A 14,142-nucleotide genomic window follows, 5' to 3' on the forward strand; every position below is an offset into this window, starting at 1 on the left:
ATAATAGTATCCCTTAAAAACCCTTCAAACATTTTACCCACAACAGATGTTAAGCTTACCGGCCTATAGTTTCCAGGTTCCCTTTTGCACCCTTTTTTGAATATTGGTACCACATTTGCTAGCCGCCAATCCAGTGGAACAGACCCAGTTTCTATAGCGTCTTTAAATAAAAGGAATAGAGGCCTGTCTATCACATTACTTAACTCCCTTAATACCCGAGGGTGAATGCCATCAGGGCCTGGTGATTTGTCAATTTTAATGTTACTAAGTCGGTTCTGCACTTCTTCCTGGGTTAGGCAGGTCATACTTAATGGGGCATTTACATGATCACTCTGCATTTCCCCTGGCATATGCTTTTCCTGTGTGAACACAGTTGAGAAAAAAGTATTTAAAACATTTGCTTTTCCCACATCGCTTTCTATGATTTTACCCTCATTATTCTTTAAAGGGCCAACACCATCAATTTTAATCTTTTTTCTGTTTATATAATTAAAGAATAGTTTGGGATTTGTTTTGCTTTCCTTAGCAATGAGTCTCTCAGTTTCTACTTTTGCTAAATATATTTGTTTTTTACACATTTTATTTTTTTCTCTATATATTTTTAATGCTTCCTCGCTGCCTTCTTGTTTTAGCTTTTTAAATGCCTTTTTCTTATTATTCATTGCCCCTTTTACATCCTTATTAAGCCACATTGGTTTTCTCCTGTTCCTAGCCCTTTTATTTCTGTATGGTATGGCTAGCTCGCAGTGGGTGTTTAATACTGATTTAAAAATTTCCCACTTATTTTCTGTGCTCCCATTTTTGAGGACATTGTCCCAATCAATTTGGCGAAGGTCTTCTCTAAGTTGATCAAACTTTGCTTTCCTGAAATTCAGCGTTTTTGTAACCCCCCTCCAAGGCACCTTACTAAAGGACAAGTGGAATTGTATTATATTGTGGTCACTATTCCCTAGGTGCCCATCCACTCGTACGTCTGTTATTCTATCTGGCCTGTTGCTTAAAATTAAGTCCAGAAGGGCTGCCCCTCTAGTTGGGCCCGGCACAAGTTGGGACAGATAATTATCCTTAGTTACTGACAGAAACCGGTTTCCTTTCTGAGATACACAGGTTTCAGTTTCCCAGTCTATATCGGGGTAATTGAAGTCCCCCATAATAATCACCTCATTGTGATTTGCTGCTTTGTCTATTTGTTTCAATAATACATTTTCAGTGGTTTCTGTTATATTTGGTGGCTTATAACAAACCCCTATGAGGATTTTATTAGTTTTCCTTCCTTGTATCTCCACCCATAGAGACTCCACCTCTTCATTTCCCTCTTGAATATCTTCTCTTAGTCTGGGCTTTAAACTGGACTTTATATATAGACAGACTCCACCCCCTTTCCTTTTTTTACGATCCCTCCTAAACAATTCATATCCTTGCAGGTTAGCCGCCCAGTCATAACTATCATCTAACCATGTCTCAGTTATTCCTACTATGTCGTATTTCTCCTCATACATTACCAGCTCCAGTTCCTCCATCTTATTGGTCAGGCTTCTTGCATTGGTCAGCATGCAGGAAAGAAGTTTTGCTCCCCTTTTCTCAGCTTCCTTCTTAGTACCCTGTCTTGGGTCCTCTTTACGGCATCTAGTATCCTTGATTAGTTTGTCCTTCTGCTGCATGTTCTTGTCTGCTGTTTTTTCTCCCATCCCCTCTTCTTCTAGTTTAAAGCCCTCCTGATGAGTGTGGCAAGCCTTCTGGCGAACGTGTGTTTCCCAGGTTTTGTGAGGTGTATCCCGTCTCTTGCGAGAAGTCCATCGTAGAGGTAATTCACTCCATGGTCTAAGAATCCAAATCCTTGCTGCCTGCACCACCGTCGTAGCCAGTTGTTCAAATTTAGTATCCTATTCCATCTTCTGACACCATGGCCATCGACTGGGAGGATTGATGAGAAAACAACCTGTACGTTCCGTTCCTTTATTTTCTTCCCCAGAATTTAAAAGTCTTCACAAATAGTTGGCAGATCATTTCTTGCCGTGTCGTTTGTTCCTACATGTATCAATAGGAATGGGTATTCGTCCTTGGATCCGAGGATAGTTGGTATCCTGTTGGCCACATCCTTGATTTTTGCTCCAGGGAGGCAGCATACTTCTCGTGCGGTTATGTCCGGCCTGCAGATAGTTGCCTCCGTGCCTCTTAGTAGTGAGTCGCCCATAACTACCACTCTTCTTTTCTTTCTGGACGCACTGCTTGTTGCTCCTGAGTGCTTTTGAGTGTCTTTTGTTTCTGCTTTTGTTGACAAAGTAACTTCTTTTGATGATACTGTGTCTTCTCCTGTAGAGACGGTATCATCCTGAGCTGTGCCATTTTCGTTCTCCAGCATGAGGGCTTCATATTGGTTGCTAAGCTGTGTGGGTGGTGCCGACCACTTGATCCGCTGGCTTCTTTTGGTCACATGTGTCCACTTTTCAGCCTCTGTATGTGTTCTGAAGCTTTTCTCACTTTCCATATCCTGAATTGTTGCTTCTGCCTCGTTCTTGACTTTCACTTGTCTTAAGCGGGCTTTATACGCAGCGACATCGCTAACGAGATGTCGCTGAGGTCACGGAATTCATGACACACATCCAGCCTTGTTAGCAACGTCGTTGAGTGTGACACGAACGAACGACCAAAAATACTCACCTGTACTCATTGTCCGGTCGTTGTAATCCCGATTATCATTGCAGCTTTTGCATGAAGGTTGTTCATCATTCCTGAGGCAGCACACATCGCTACGTGTGACACCCTGGGAAAAACGAACAACCGCTTACCTTCGTCCTCCGGAAACGAGGTGGGCGTGTCTTTCCTTCGGCTACTCTCCGCCCCTCCACTTCTATTGGTCGCCTGCCGTGTGAGGTCGCTGTGACGCTGCACGAACCGCCCCCTTAGAAAGGAGGCGATTCGCCGGATACAGAGATGTCGCAGGGAAGGTAAGTCCGTGTGACGAGGCCTAACGATATTGTGCACCACAGGCAGCGATTTGCCCGTGATGCACAACCGACAGAGGCGGGTGCGATCGGCAGCAACTTCGCTAGCGATGTCGCTGTGTGTAAAGCCCGCTTTATTCTTGGTTTTGATACCTGGCCCATACCCTAAGTCTTTTTTTTAATTTCCATCTTGATGCATCTAGACCATATTTTTGTCTATGACTAGATTGGATCCTCAAGCACACTTGCCACCATTTGAAAATTATTTTGGGGATCCCGGCCTAGCAATCTGAGCAGGAAAAGGTATCTTTTGTTGTTGGCATTGGACAATCACATCATATATGGTCATGCTGAGTCTTCAAAAATGAGACTTGCTCTTTGAAATATCTCTGTTATGCCAGATTTAGGTAGTCCTAAGCTATTTACTATGTGACTTAAGATGGAACTTAGATGGGTTGTCTTTATGAAACATTATTTTTAATAAGAGAAGGTGGGAAAGTGGGAGAGGAGGTGCAATAGTAGTGGATCTAAGCTGAAGATATTTGTGTAATGATTTCAGTCATTGCGAAGAACAACAGAAAATTAAACTTACGGTTTAATGAATCATACCTCAAAATTGACATCACCTAAGCAGCGAAATGTTAAATATGGACCAATAATCTTCAATACATCTTCCTTACTTTCATTCTGAATTGTGAATTTTGGCTGCAGAGGATCCCATTTTTGGACAATGAAACCAACAGTTGTCCCAGGGGGAGCTTGAACTTCCAGCTAAAAAGAAAAAGAAACTTCAATTAGTCAAACAAGAAAATGATGTTGAAATTCATCTACCACAGTAACTTTCAATACCCTTGACATTACCAGGGGACTGTCACTTAGTGCTGATTGTCAAAGCAACTCATTCAGCAATATCTGTCCTGAGCAATATGTCCATTATAAACAAAGAAAGCTGTAATTTCCTCTCTGTGTGTCAAAAACCATCACAAATGTAGTAAAGTGTTTAATTGTGCACAAAAATGCATTACTCAAAGCTAAATGCATCTGAATGAAAAGAGCTAAGTAGTTGTGTACGTGCAGATGTACAAATTATATACATTTATCTTTTGCTTTTTCTCCAGGATTGTTTTCATGTTAAATTTTGAACTATGAAATATACATATACAGTAGGTCACAATAGTGTGTACACCCCTCAGATGTTTGTAAATATTTTAATATATGTTTAAATGGGACAACAGTGAAGATATGACATTTTGATACAATGCAACTGTACCGCCCCGCGGGCTCGGCCGGCTGCCGAGCCGCTCGGGTCCGTGCTCGTATGGTGGGTGGCTCGAGCTCCTCACGGATCCGGGGGTCACGTGGCTCCTCAAAGGGGTTGGCGCTACACGTAGGAGCTTTGGTGGGGAGTTCCACGTCCGGAGCCGCGGTGGTTTGTAGTGGATTTAAGTTCGTGACGCCACCCAAGGGTTGTGGTGAATGGATGGACACCACCGCTGCCGTTGACTAGGCCTCCCGGGGACGGTGTTGAGCAGCCTGGTGTTGACCCCTCCGTGGGTAGGGGAGTGAGGGTCCCGGGGGCCCGATGGAGGTGCTGAGGCGAGGGGATGGGTGCGTGCTGGGTGCTGATGCGGTGCGGCGCGGTGCACGGCCCGAAGGCACTGGTGTTCTCACTATGACACAACACACTGCAGTCTCTGGTAAACCAAACGGGGTGATGAACGGGGCCCGCAGCCGGCTGCAGCTTCTCCCTTAACAGGTTGGTGGTTTCTGCCTTTCTCCTGCACCTCCTTAATGTGAATGTTATGACTCCTATGCCTGAGCAACGGTATTCCGCTCCCCGGCTTGCTGGATGTCGAGAGAGCCCTGTTTGCCCATAGATGCTGGCCCTGTGGGTCTCTATGCCTTGGCGGTGGATTTACCCTAATGGTTGGGCTGTTGTCTTCAGTCGGGTCTTGTGTGGGAAAGGTCCTAAAGTCCAGTCCTCAATCAGTTGATTTTACTCAGCCCTGTTGGTTCTGGGCTTCGTACTGGGTCTGAGTACCTCTCCTAGTGCTCCAGTTTCCAATCGGTTCCCCGGTTCGGTACTGGCAGGGCACCGCCCGACCCCGATCCCTACGGTTCCAGAGGCTGTAATCCCAGCTCCTGCAGGCGGCCACCACCGTCTGCCTCCTTGCCAGAGGTGACTGGGCTCCAACCCAGCCACCTGAGTAGACTATTGGCAGGCCTGGTCACAGGTCTGCTCTTGAACTCGACCTCTCTCTTGGAACTACTCTCTAGAACTCGTGTTTTTCCCACCTCCAGGCCTGTGAACTCCTCGGTGGGCGGAGATGACCGCCTGGCTCCACCCCCCTGGTGTGGACATCAAAACTGGAGGGTGGTGACAAGGTTTTGTAGTTTGGCTGCTGTCACCTTTTTAGGGAGGGGGGTGTGTGTGCATGGGACTACCTGGGATGACCTGACTAGTCCAGGGCATCACACAACATAATCAGTGTACAGCTTGTATAACAGTGTAAATTTGGTGTGCCCCCTAAATGACTCAACACTCAGCCATTAAAGTCTACACCCTAGGCAAAAAATTAAATACACCCTTAAGTGAAAATGACATCCAATTGGCCATTTTCCGTCCCCGGTGTCAATGTTTCAAGGTCTCAGGAGTAACTGGGGAGCAGGTGTGTTTAATTTGGTGTTATCGTTCACACACTGTCTCATACTGGTCACTGAAAGTTCAACATGGCACCTCATGGTAAAGAATGTTCTGAGGACCTGAAAAAAAGAATTGTTGCTTTACATAAAGATGGCCTAGGCTATAAGAATTTTGCCCAACGGAAACTGGGCTTCATCACTGTGGTCAAGACCACACAGCAGTTTAACAAGACAGGTTCCATTCAAAACAGGACTTACCATGGTCAAAGAGTGTGAGTACACATTCTTAGCATCATAATGTTATGGTTGTGTAGAAACTTACAAGGGAACACACTAAAAACAGGAAGTGACCCTGCCGGTTCCTGTACAGGGTAGAGATCCCACCCCTGCAGTCCATAGTGGTTCCTGCATAAGTTGGAAGAGCTCTGACCACAGACTAAACGATGGCAACTTGGACCTCCTTACTAACAACAAACAGAAGACAGGCACAGAATAAACAGCAGAGGGAGTCATCCTCACTGGTCTTCCACTGACTGGTATAAACAAACACCAATATGGCTGGACATCAAAATAAGAATGTCATCAACAGGAAATACCAGCATAGAGAAGTATGTAAAAGCCTCCCCGGAAAAATGATTGCGCAGACAAAAGAGTAAATAAATACACCTGTCACCTCAATAGAACTAAAGCAAGGATAACAGAAAATAAACACCCAAAGGAAAGGTGTATCTGCTGTGGTTCAGTGGACAGAGAACCCAACCACAGAGCAGAATCGAGGGTTTAAATCCAATTGCATGACACATATCCTGAGGTTATCTTTTCAAAATAAACATGTGAGTGCTGACAGCACTGCTGTAGAAGTTAAAGATGTGCTCAGACCATATGCCACAAACTTCATCAAATTTGTCTGCATGGCTGTTGTCCCAGAAGGAAACGTCTTCTAAAGATGGTGGTGGGATTGTCATGATTTGGGGCTGCGTGAGTGCTGCCAGCTATGGGGAGTTACAGTCCATTGAGGGAACCATGAATGTCAATGTGTACTGTGACATACTGAATCAGACTATGATCCCCTTTTTTGGAAACCGGGCCAGAGGGCAGTATTCCAGCATGAAAATAACCCCAAGCACACCTCCAAGAAGACCACTACCTTGCTAAAGAAACTGAGGGTAAAGGTGCATTATGACCCAAACATGCCTCCAGACCTAAACGCTATTGAGAATCTGTAGGGCAGAAGAGTGCAAAGTTTCTGACATCCACCGGATCAATGATGTTTTCATAGAGGAGTCAAAGAGGATTCCAGTGGCAACCTGTGAAATCGATAACTACGAGAGTTAAAGTGTAAATGTATTTTCATTAAAACCAGTTACCAGCACCAGATACGGTGCTAATGGTATGGGTAGACTGTTGAAGATGACGAGACCGTCCCATGTTTGTCAAGTTACAACTGGGAGATTCATCCCAGCACCACAGTTGTTTGGTGGAAAAGCCGAGCTAAGATCGAGTAACAGCTTCTGCTGATACTCCTGCATACGTGCGTCCCTTTCTATGGCTGGAATTATGTCACAAAATTTGGACTTGTACCGGGGATCTAATAGTGTGGCAAGCCAGTAGTCATCATCACTTCTAATTTTGACAATACTAGGGTCATGTTGGAGGTAGTGCAGCAAGAAGGCGCTCATGTGTCTTGCGCAGCCATGCGGACCAAGTCCACGCTGTGTTTGTGGCATAGAGGTGCTAACCGTTCTTCCTTCCTCTGACATCTCCCCCCAACCTCTTTCAACAGAAATTTGACCAAGGTCTCCCTCATCCACTGAGTCTTCCATGTCCATGGACAGTTCGTCCACCATTTCTTCATGTTCTCCTGCACCTTCCTTAACATTTCGCCTGCTACTATGCGCCCTTGTTGATCCCTGTCCCCCATGGTCCCATGCCTGCCGCGTTTGTGATGATGAACGTCTGGACCTTGGTGATGTTGTTGTGTCTTGCTCATATGAATCCTCCTGTAGTTCCTCCCCTTCCTGTTGTCCCACCCCCTGACTGCGAATAGTGTTTAGCATGTGCTCCAGCATGTAAATGACTGGAATTGTCATGCTGATAATGGCATTGTCAGCGCTAAACATATTCATCGCCATGTCGAAACTGCAGAAGGGTGCATAGGTCCTTGATCTGAGACCACTCCATCAGGGTGATCTGCCCCACCTCTGCATCTCGTTGGCCCAGGCTATACGTCATCACGTATTGCACCAGGGCTCGACTGTGCTGCCACAGTCGCTGTAACATGTGGAGAGTCGAATTCCAGCGTGTCGGCACATCGCATTTCAGGCGATGAACCGGCAGGCCGAAAGACTTCTGGAGCGATGCAAGTCGCTCAGCAGCGGTGGTTGAACGGCGGAAGTGAGCAGTTTTCATACCCTGTTCAGAAGGCCATCTAGGCTGGGATAGTGTGTTAAAAATTGCTGGACAACAAGGTTCAACACGTGAGCCATACAAGGCACGTGTGTCACCTTGCCCAGGCAAAGGGCCGCACCCAGGTTTGCAGCATTGTCGCACATGGCCTTACCAGGCTGCAGGTTGAGTGGAGACAACCGTTTATTAAACTCAGTCTCCAGAGCTGCCCACAACTCAGTCGCTGTGTGACTCTTATTTCCAAGACATTTCAAGCTAAAGCCCGCCTGATGCCGTTGCACTCTGCTGCCAGCATAGTAATGAGGGGTGCGTGATTCCTTCTGCACAGTTAGAACTCTGGTGGCCTTACCAGGCAGGCTTGGGGCGGAGGTGGAAGACCCAGACGAGGTGGAGGAGGCAGAAGCAGTGGCGGAACTTGGACAGACAGAGGATTGACACACAAGTCGTGGGGAAGGCAAGACTTGTGCAGCAGACCCTTCACCATCTATCACCATAGTTACCCAGTGCCCAGTCAGCGACATGTAACGTCCCTGTCCATGCTTACTGGTCCAAGTATCGGTGGTGAAATGCACCCGTTCACACACAGAGTTTCTCAAGGAAACGGTGATGTTGTCTGCGACATGCTGGTGTAGCGCAGGTACACATTTCTTAGAGAAATAGTGGCGACTGGGCATCTGGTACTGGGGCACAGCGACAGACATAAGGTCTCTAAAATCCTGTGTGTCCACCAGGCAGAAAGGCAGCATTTCGGTAGCCAAGAGCTTACAGAGGGATAAAGTCAACCTCTTAGCTTTGTCATGGGTCGCAGGAAATGGCCTTTTATTTGTCCACATCTGAGGGACAGAGATCTGGCTGCTGTGTGTAGACGGTGTTGAGTATGGTGTCCCTGGAAAAATGCAGGTTTGTGAGGAAAGTGCAGGCGTAGACATGATGTTGCCTTCATCCAATGTTGGTGCTATCGATGTCTGAGAGAGCTGTACACACGCAATTGTTTCCCCTTCCAAACCAACTGACGACCTACCAAGCAAACTGCCTGTTGCGGTTACAGTGGTGGAAGTTGTGCGTGGAAAACCAGGTGTGACAGCTGTCCCCTCAGTCCTAGAAGATGAAGAGCGCGCGGATGCACTTGAAGGGGCAGGCGGTGGATGGTTCGCTCCGCTAGGCCGCATTGCAGCACGGTGAGCTTCCCACTGGGACATATGATATTTATTCATGTGACGATTCATGGAAGAAGTTGTCAAACTGCTGAGGTTTTGCCCTCTACTAACAGAATCACAACAAATTTTACAGATCACATAATTTGGGCGATCTTTTGCCATGTCAAAAAAGGACCAGGCTAGGCAAGGCTTAGAGGGCATGCGACCTGCTGATCCACCCCGACTAGTGCTCAGAGGCACAGTGGTGGCTGAGGATGCAGTTGTAGAAGTGCCACAAGTACTCCGACTCTGTCCAGGAAGGCGCAAGGTAACTTCGTCGTCAGTTGCATCCTCCTCCACCGCCTCTGTTGACCTCCTCGAGTGCCTGACTATGGGTTGACAGTAGGTGGGATCTAGAACTTCCTCATCAATTGTTGTGTTTGCACTCCCCTCACCCTCAGACCGAGCCTCTTCTTGCCCTGACTGAATATTTAAGTTGTCATCCCAATCTGGTATCTGCGTCTCATCGTCATCAGTATGTTCCTCATTGTCTATTACAATAGGTGTTTCAGTTTGTGAATAAGGGTCAACATTATGCTCAGAAACTTGTTAATCATGGCCTGAATCTGAGTCACAAAGGTTCTGGGCATCACTGCAGACCATTTCTTGGTCTGTACTCACTGTAGCTTGGGAGCAGACCTCTGATTCCCAGGCTATAGTGTGACTGAACAGCTCTGCAGACTCAGCCATCTCAGTTCCACCATACTGGGCAGGGCGGATGGAGACTTCAGAGCTGGGAGAAAGAAAGTGTGATTGAGATGACAACTCAGAGGACTGGTGTTTATTGGATGCAGTAGTTGAGGTGGCGGAGAGGGCACTTCTTGGACCACTTGAGATCCATTCAAGCATTTTCTTTTTTTGGCCATCATCTACCTTTGTTCCAGTTGTTCGTGTCCGTAAAAAAGGGAGCACATCTGATTGTCCACGGTAAGTAGTAGACATCTTACTTTTGCTGGAAGATGGTCTATCTTCAGCAGATGTTAATGGAGCTTTGCCACCTTCCCCATGGACAAACCCTTTTTTTCCTTTTCCAATACGCCTCTTCCCCTTTCCACCAGCATCTGTCATTTTGCCACTCATTTTGATTGCGACAAGATTGTGCACTTAAAATGTGGTAGTAAAAATTGAGAGGTGGTGTAGATTGCAGCGGTGGTCTATCTTTATTAACAGCAGAATAAACAACAATAACTATCCCTGACAATGCAACTATGGCCCTTAAACTGGCAGCATAGTTTGCTAGTATAATGGCTTAGTAACAATGAGCTTGAGTGTGCAATGCAGTGGGGTTGCAAATAGCTTTGCACCAGTGGGACACTAATGGAAGTCCAACAGCCACTTTTAGGATGCCACTAAGTTTACTCAGTGTTTGCTAGTATAATGGCTTAGTAACAATGAGCTTGAGTGTGCAATGCAGTGGTGCTGCAAATAGGTTTGCACCAATGGGACACTAAGGCTATATGCGCACGTGCGCGCTCTGCACCGCACCTAAAAGGTGCGCTTCAGAGCGCAGCTGAAAAGCTCCATTCTCAAGTGCATGGTGCCGGCAGAGAACGTGCGCTCTGCATGCTGCCTCTCCCTATAGACAGCATGCAAACCGCACGGAAGAAGTGACATGTCACTTCTTAGAACGCAGCGATTCGGGCAGCAGCCGAATCGCTGCGTTCTAATATGCCACATGCGTACGGCTCCTGCACAATCTCCATAGACTGTGCAGGGGACGCAGGACGCATGCAGTTATGCTGCGCTGCAGATCGCAGCATAACTACATGTAATACGCACATGTGCGCACATAGCCTTATGGAAGTCCAACAGCCACTTTTAGGATGCCACTAAGTTTACTCAGTCCAACAGCCACTTTTAGGATGCCACTAAGTTTACTCAGTGTTTGCTAGTATAATGGCTTAGTAACAATGAGGTTGAGTGTGCAAAGGGCAGGAGGGTATAGTGGCAGGGTTGTGGGTCAGTGTACAGGAAAGGAAGCCTCACTTTCTATCCCTCCTAATGGGGAAATGCAGCGAGGAAGTCCCTGACCTTAGCTACACAGACGCTGTTATCTGTAGCTGTTAAAATCTGTTTCCACAGATCTGACTGTCACCTATGGCTCTGAGCCTGCTGTTATTAGCCCTTACAAGGGCTAATAGAAACTTCTATCCCTATTCTGTATAGCGCTGTGTGTAGAGCGTACACAGCAGTATCGGAGACAGGAGCTACGCCAGCGGTGACTGACACCCAGACGCAGAAGAGATAATGGCGTCCGGACAGGCAGATACCTGTTTTTATAATGCAGGGACATGTGACATGGACATTCTATCACACATGCCGTTGCTTCTCTGGCTAAAAGTCCACTTAGCTGTGTGTGTGTCTGGGATTGGCTGACATGCTGGCCCGCCCCACTACATGCGCGCGCTTAGGTAAGGAAGACAAGGAAAAAAAAAATGGCGATCGCCATTATCCCAGCAGCAGTGATCTGAATGCGCTGTTCCCGCACACTATACGCTGAAATTTCATAATAGTGTGAGTTACAGAGTGACTTACACTATTACAGCGGAAAGCCAGCTAGTAATTAGCTTGGCTTTTTGCTGCTAGAACCGTTCTCGGACGTAACTAGAACTATCGAGCTTTAGCAAAAAGCTCGAGTTCTAGTTCAATCTAGAGCAGCCCCCAAAATCACTTGAACCGTGAAGTGGAGAACCACGAACCGCGAACCACGCTCAACTCTAGCCACTACGCCATCAAACAGCAATTTGCTTTTGGAGAGCATCCTCTGAGAGGAGATAGCTTCAAGCTTAGGAAGCTGACCAAGCACAGCGAGGTACGTGGGCAGGTAATCGGATAGCCCCAACCTGGGTTCTCCAAATGAATTTGTGGGTTCAGTTTTAGGTAGTGGAGCAGTTCTATAATCCACCAGCTGGAACCATTGCCCCTAGACTGAAGTCATGTATAATCACCGGTGATAGCAGCAGACCCCTTTTCTTATTCCTCAGTTTTCAATGCAAGTCTTTGTGTTCCACAGGATGGAGGGAAGATAATCATGGCTGTTCCCTCATTGTTCACTAGTTCAATTGCCTTTCAGATTACACAGACTAGTACACCTCAAGGAGTTGATGCAATTCGTAATCAGCAGGCATTCCACAAGTTATCATACAAAGATGGCACTGAATAGTCCAACATTAAACAATTCCTCATGTTCCTCAAATCACAAAAAAAGAAACAATTTGTCTAGCATAATTAAGAATAGTTAACACCCACACAAGTGTCCAGATATTACTTATTAATGCTGAGTCATCACAATAAAAAGTTCACCAATCTGTGAACAACTGCATCTTAGGGGTACTTTGCACACTACGACATCGCAAGCCAATGCTTGCGATGCCGAGCGCGATAGTCCCCGTCGCAGCAGCAATATCTTGTGATAGCTGCCGTAGCGAACATTATCGCTGCGGCAGCGTCACACGCACACACCTGCCCTGCGACATCGCTCTGGCCGGCGACCTGCCTCCTTCCTAAGGGGGCGTGTCGTACGGAATCACAGCGACGTCACATGGCAGGCGGCCAATAGAAGCGGAGGGGCGGAGATGAGCGGGACGTAAACATCCCGCCCACCTCCGTCCTTCCGCATAGCCGGCGTGAGCCGCGGTGACGCAGGTAAGCTGATGTTCCTCGCTCCTGCAGCTTCTCACACAGCGATGTGTGCTGCCGCAGGGGAACGAGGAACAACATCGTACCGTCGCTGCGAAATTCTGAAAATGTCGGACACTACACCGATGATACGATTACGACGCTTTTGCGCTCGTTAACTGTATCAAAAAGGATTTACACACTACGATATCGACAGCGATGCCGGATGTGCGTCACTTTCGATTTGACCACACCGACATCGCAGCTGCGATGTCGTAGTGTGCAAAGTACCCCTTAATGTTTGTGGGAACAATTTCAGAAAAACCTTCCTCAACTTAAAATTGTAAAGATTTTGAATTTCTAACCATCTAAAATACGTAATAACTAGTGATGGGCGGTTTTGATGCTATAGTGATGCGAGAAGGGGAAGATTGGGTGTAGGAATATGGTGTAAAAATTTCAGCAACAAATGTCTGCACCAGCTTTCAGCAAAAAATTTGCACCCCCTGGCAGAAAACCTCACCTTCAAAACTGTTTTTGTGTATTTTTTGGTCAAGAGATGCAAATTTGGTGCTGAAATTTTGTATTTTAGTTCAAATAAAGGATATTTTCAGTGTTTGTGTTTATTTATTTTCACTTACAGTTTAGTAATGGTGGATCTTATAGACACCTCCTATTACTAATCTTGACTTAGTGGCAGCTTTAAGCTGTCATTAACCCCTTATTACCCTGATTACCATTACACCAGAGTAATCGGGATGAGCCAGGTAAAGTGCTGGGATTATCGCATCTAATGGATTTGACAATTCTGGGTGGCTGCAGTATGCCATGTTTAAGCTGGGGCACCCATTAAGCATGGGTGCCCCAGCTGTCAGATTTATCATGGCTGGGTAATAAAATTGGGTGTGACCATGTCATTTTTTAAAATTATTTATTTAAATAAATTAAATTAAAAAATTTGCACGCAGTCCCACTTATTTTCATACTGCCAAGCAGTGTACATCTGTAAGTATATGCGTTGTTTCGCTCTCTGCATCTAATATTTTCTAAGTCCATGAGCATGCTCAGTTTACAACTGTGAGATTACCCATAGTTCATTGTGGGATTACCCATAGTTCATTGTGAAGGAGATGAATGTCACATGATTGAACTTAGCTCCCGGATGCTTGCTCTGATAGGCGGCAGGTTTACCTGCTGGGAAGCTATTCATTGGTGGACTTTATTGATTGACTAACAACCCTATTATAGAGGGAGACATAAAGCCATATTAAACTGTGGAAATGCCTGGAGTTATATCGGTCACCTTGATAGGTGCTTACTTATGAGTGACTCAT

At 46.3% G+C, this 14,142-nt stretch overlaps 1 protein-coding gene across 1 annotated transcript in view; it reads right to left on the reverse strand.

Annotated features, from left to right (window-relative positions):
• The window catches only part of LOC142297296 (phospholipid scramblase family member 5-like), a 127,450-nt gene that overhangs the window by 79,163 nt on the left and 34,145 nt on the right, over window positions 1–14,142 (reverse strand). The window contains exon 4 of the mRNA XM_075341539.1: window positions 3,555–3,716. Coding sequence (XP_075197654.1) covers window positions 3,555–3,716 — 162 coding nt within the window. The remainder of the gene's footprint in view (window positions 1–3,554; window positions 3,717–14,142) is intronic.

The sequence above is a fragment of the Anomaloglossus baeobatrachus genome, chromosome 3 (assembly GCF_048569485.1).
Source record: "Anomaloglossus baeobatrachus isolate aAnoBae1 chromosome 3, aAnoBae1.hap1, whole genome shotgun sequence".
In the NCBI taxonomy this organism is placed as follows: domain Eukaryota; kingdom Metazoa; phylum Chordata; class Amphibia; order Anura; family Aromobatidae; genus Anomaloglossus; species Anomaloglossus baeobatrachus.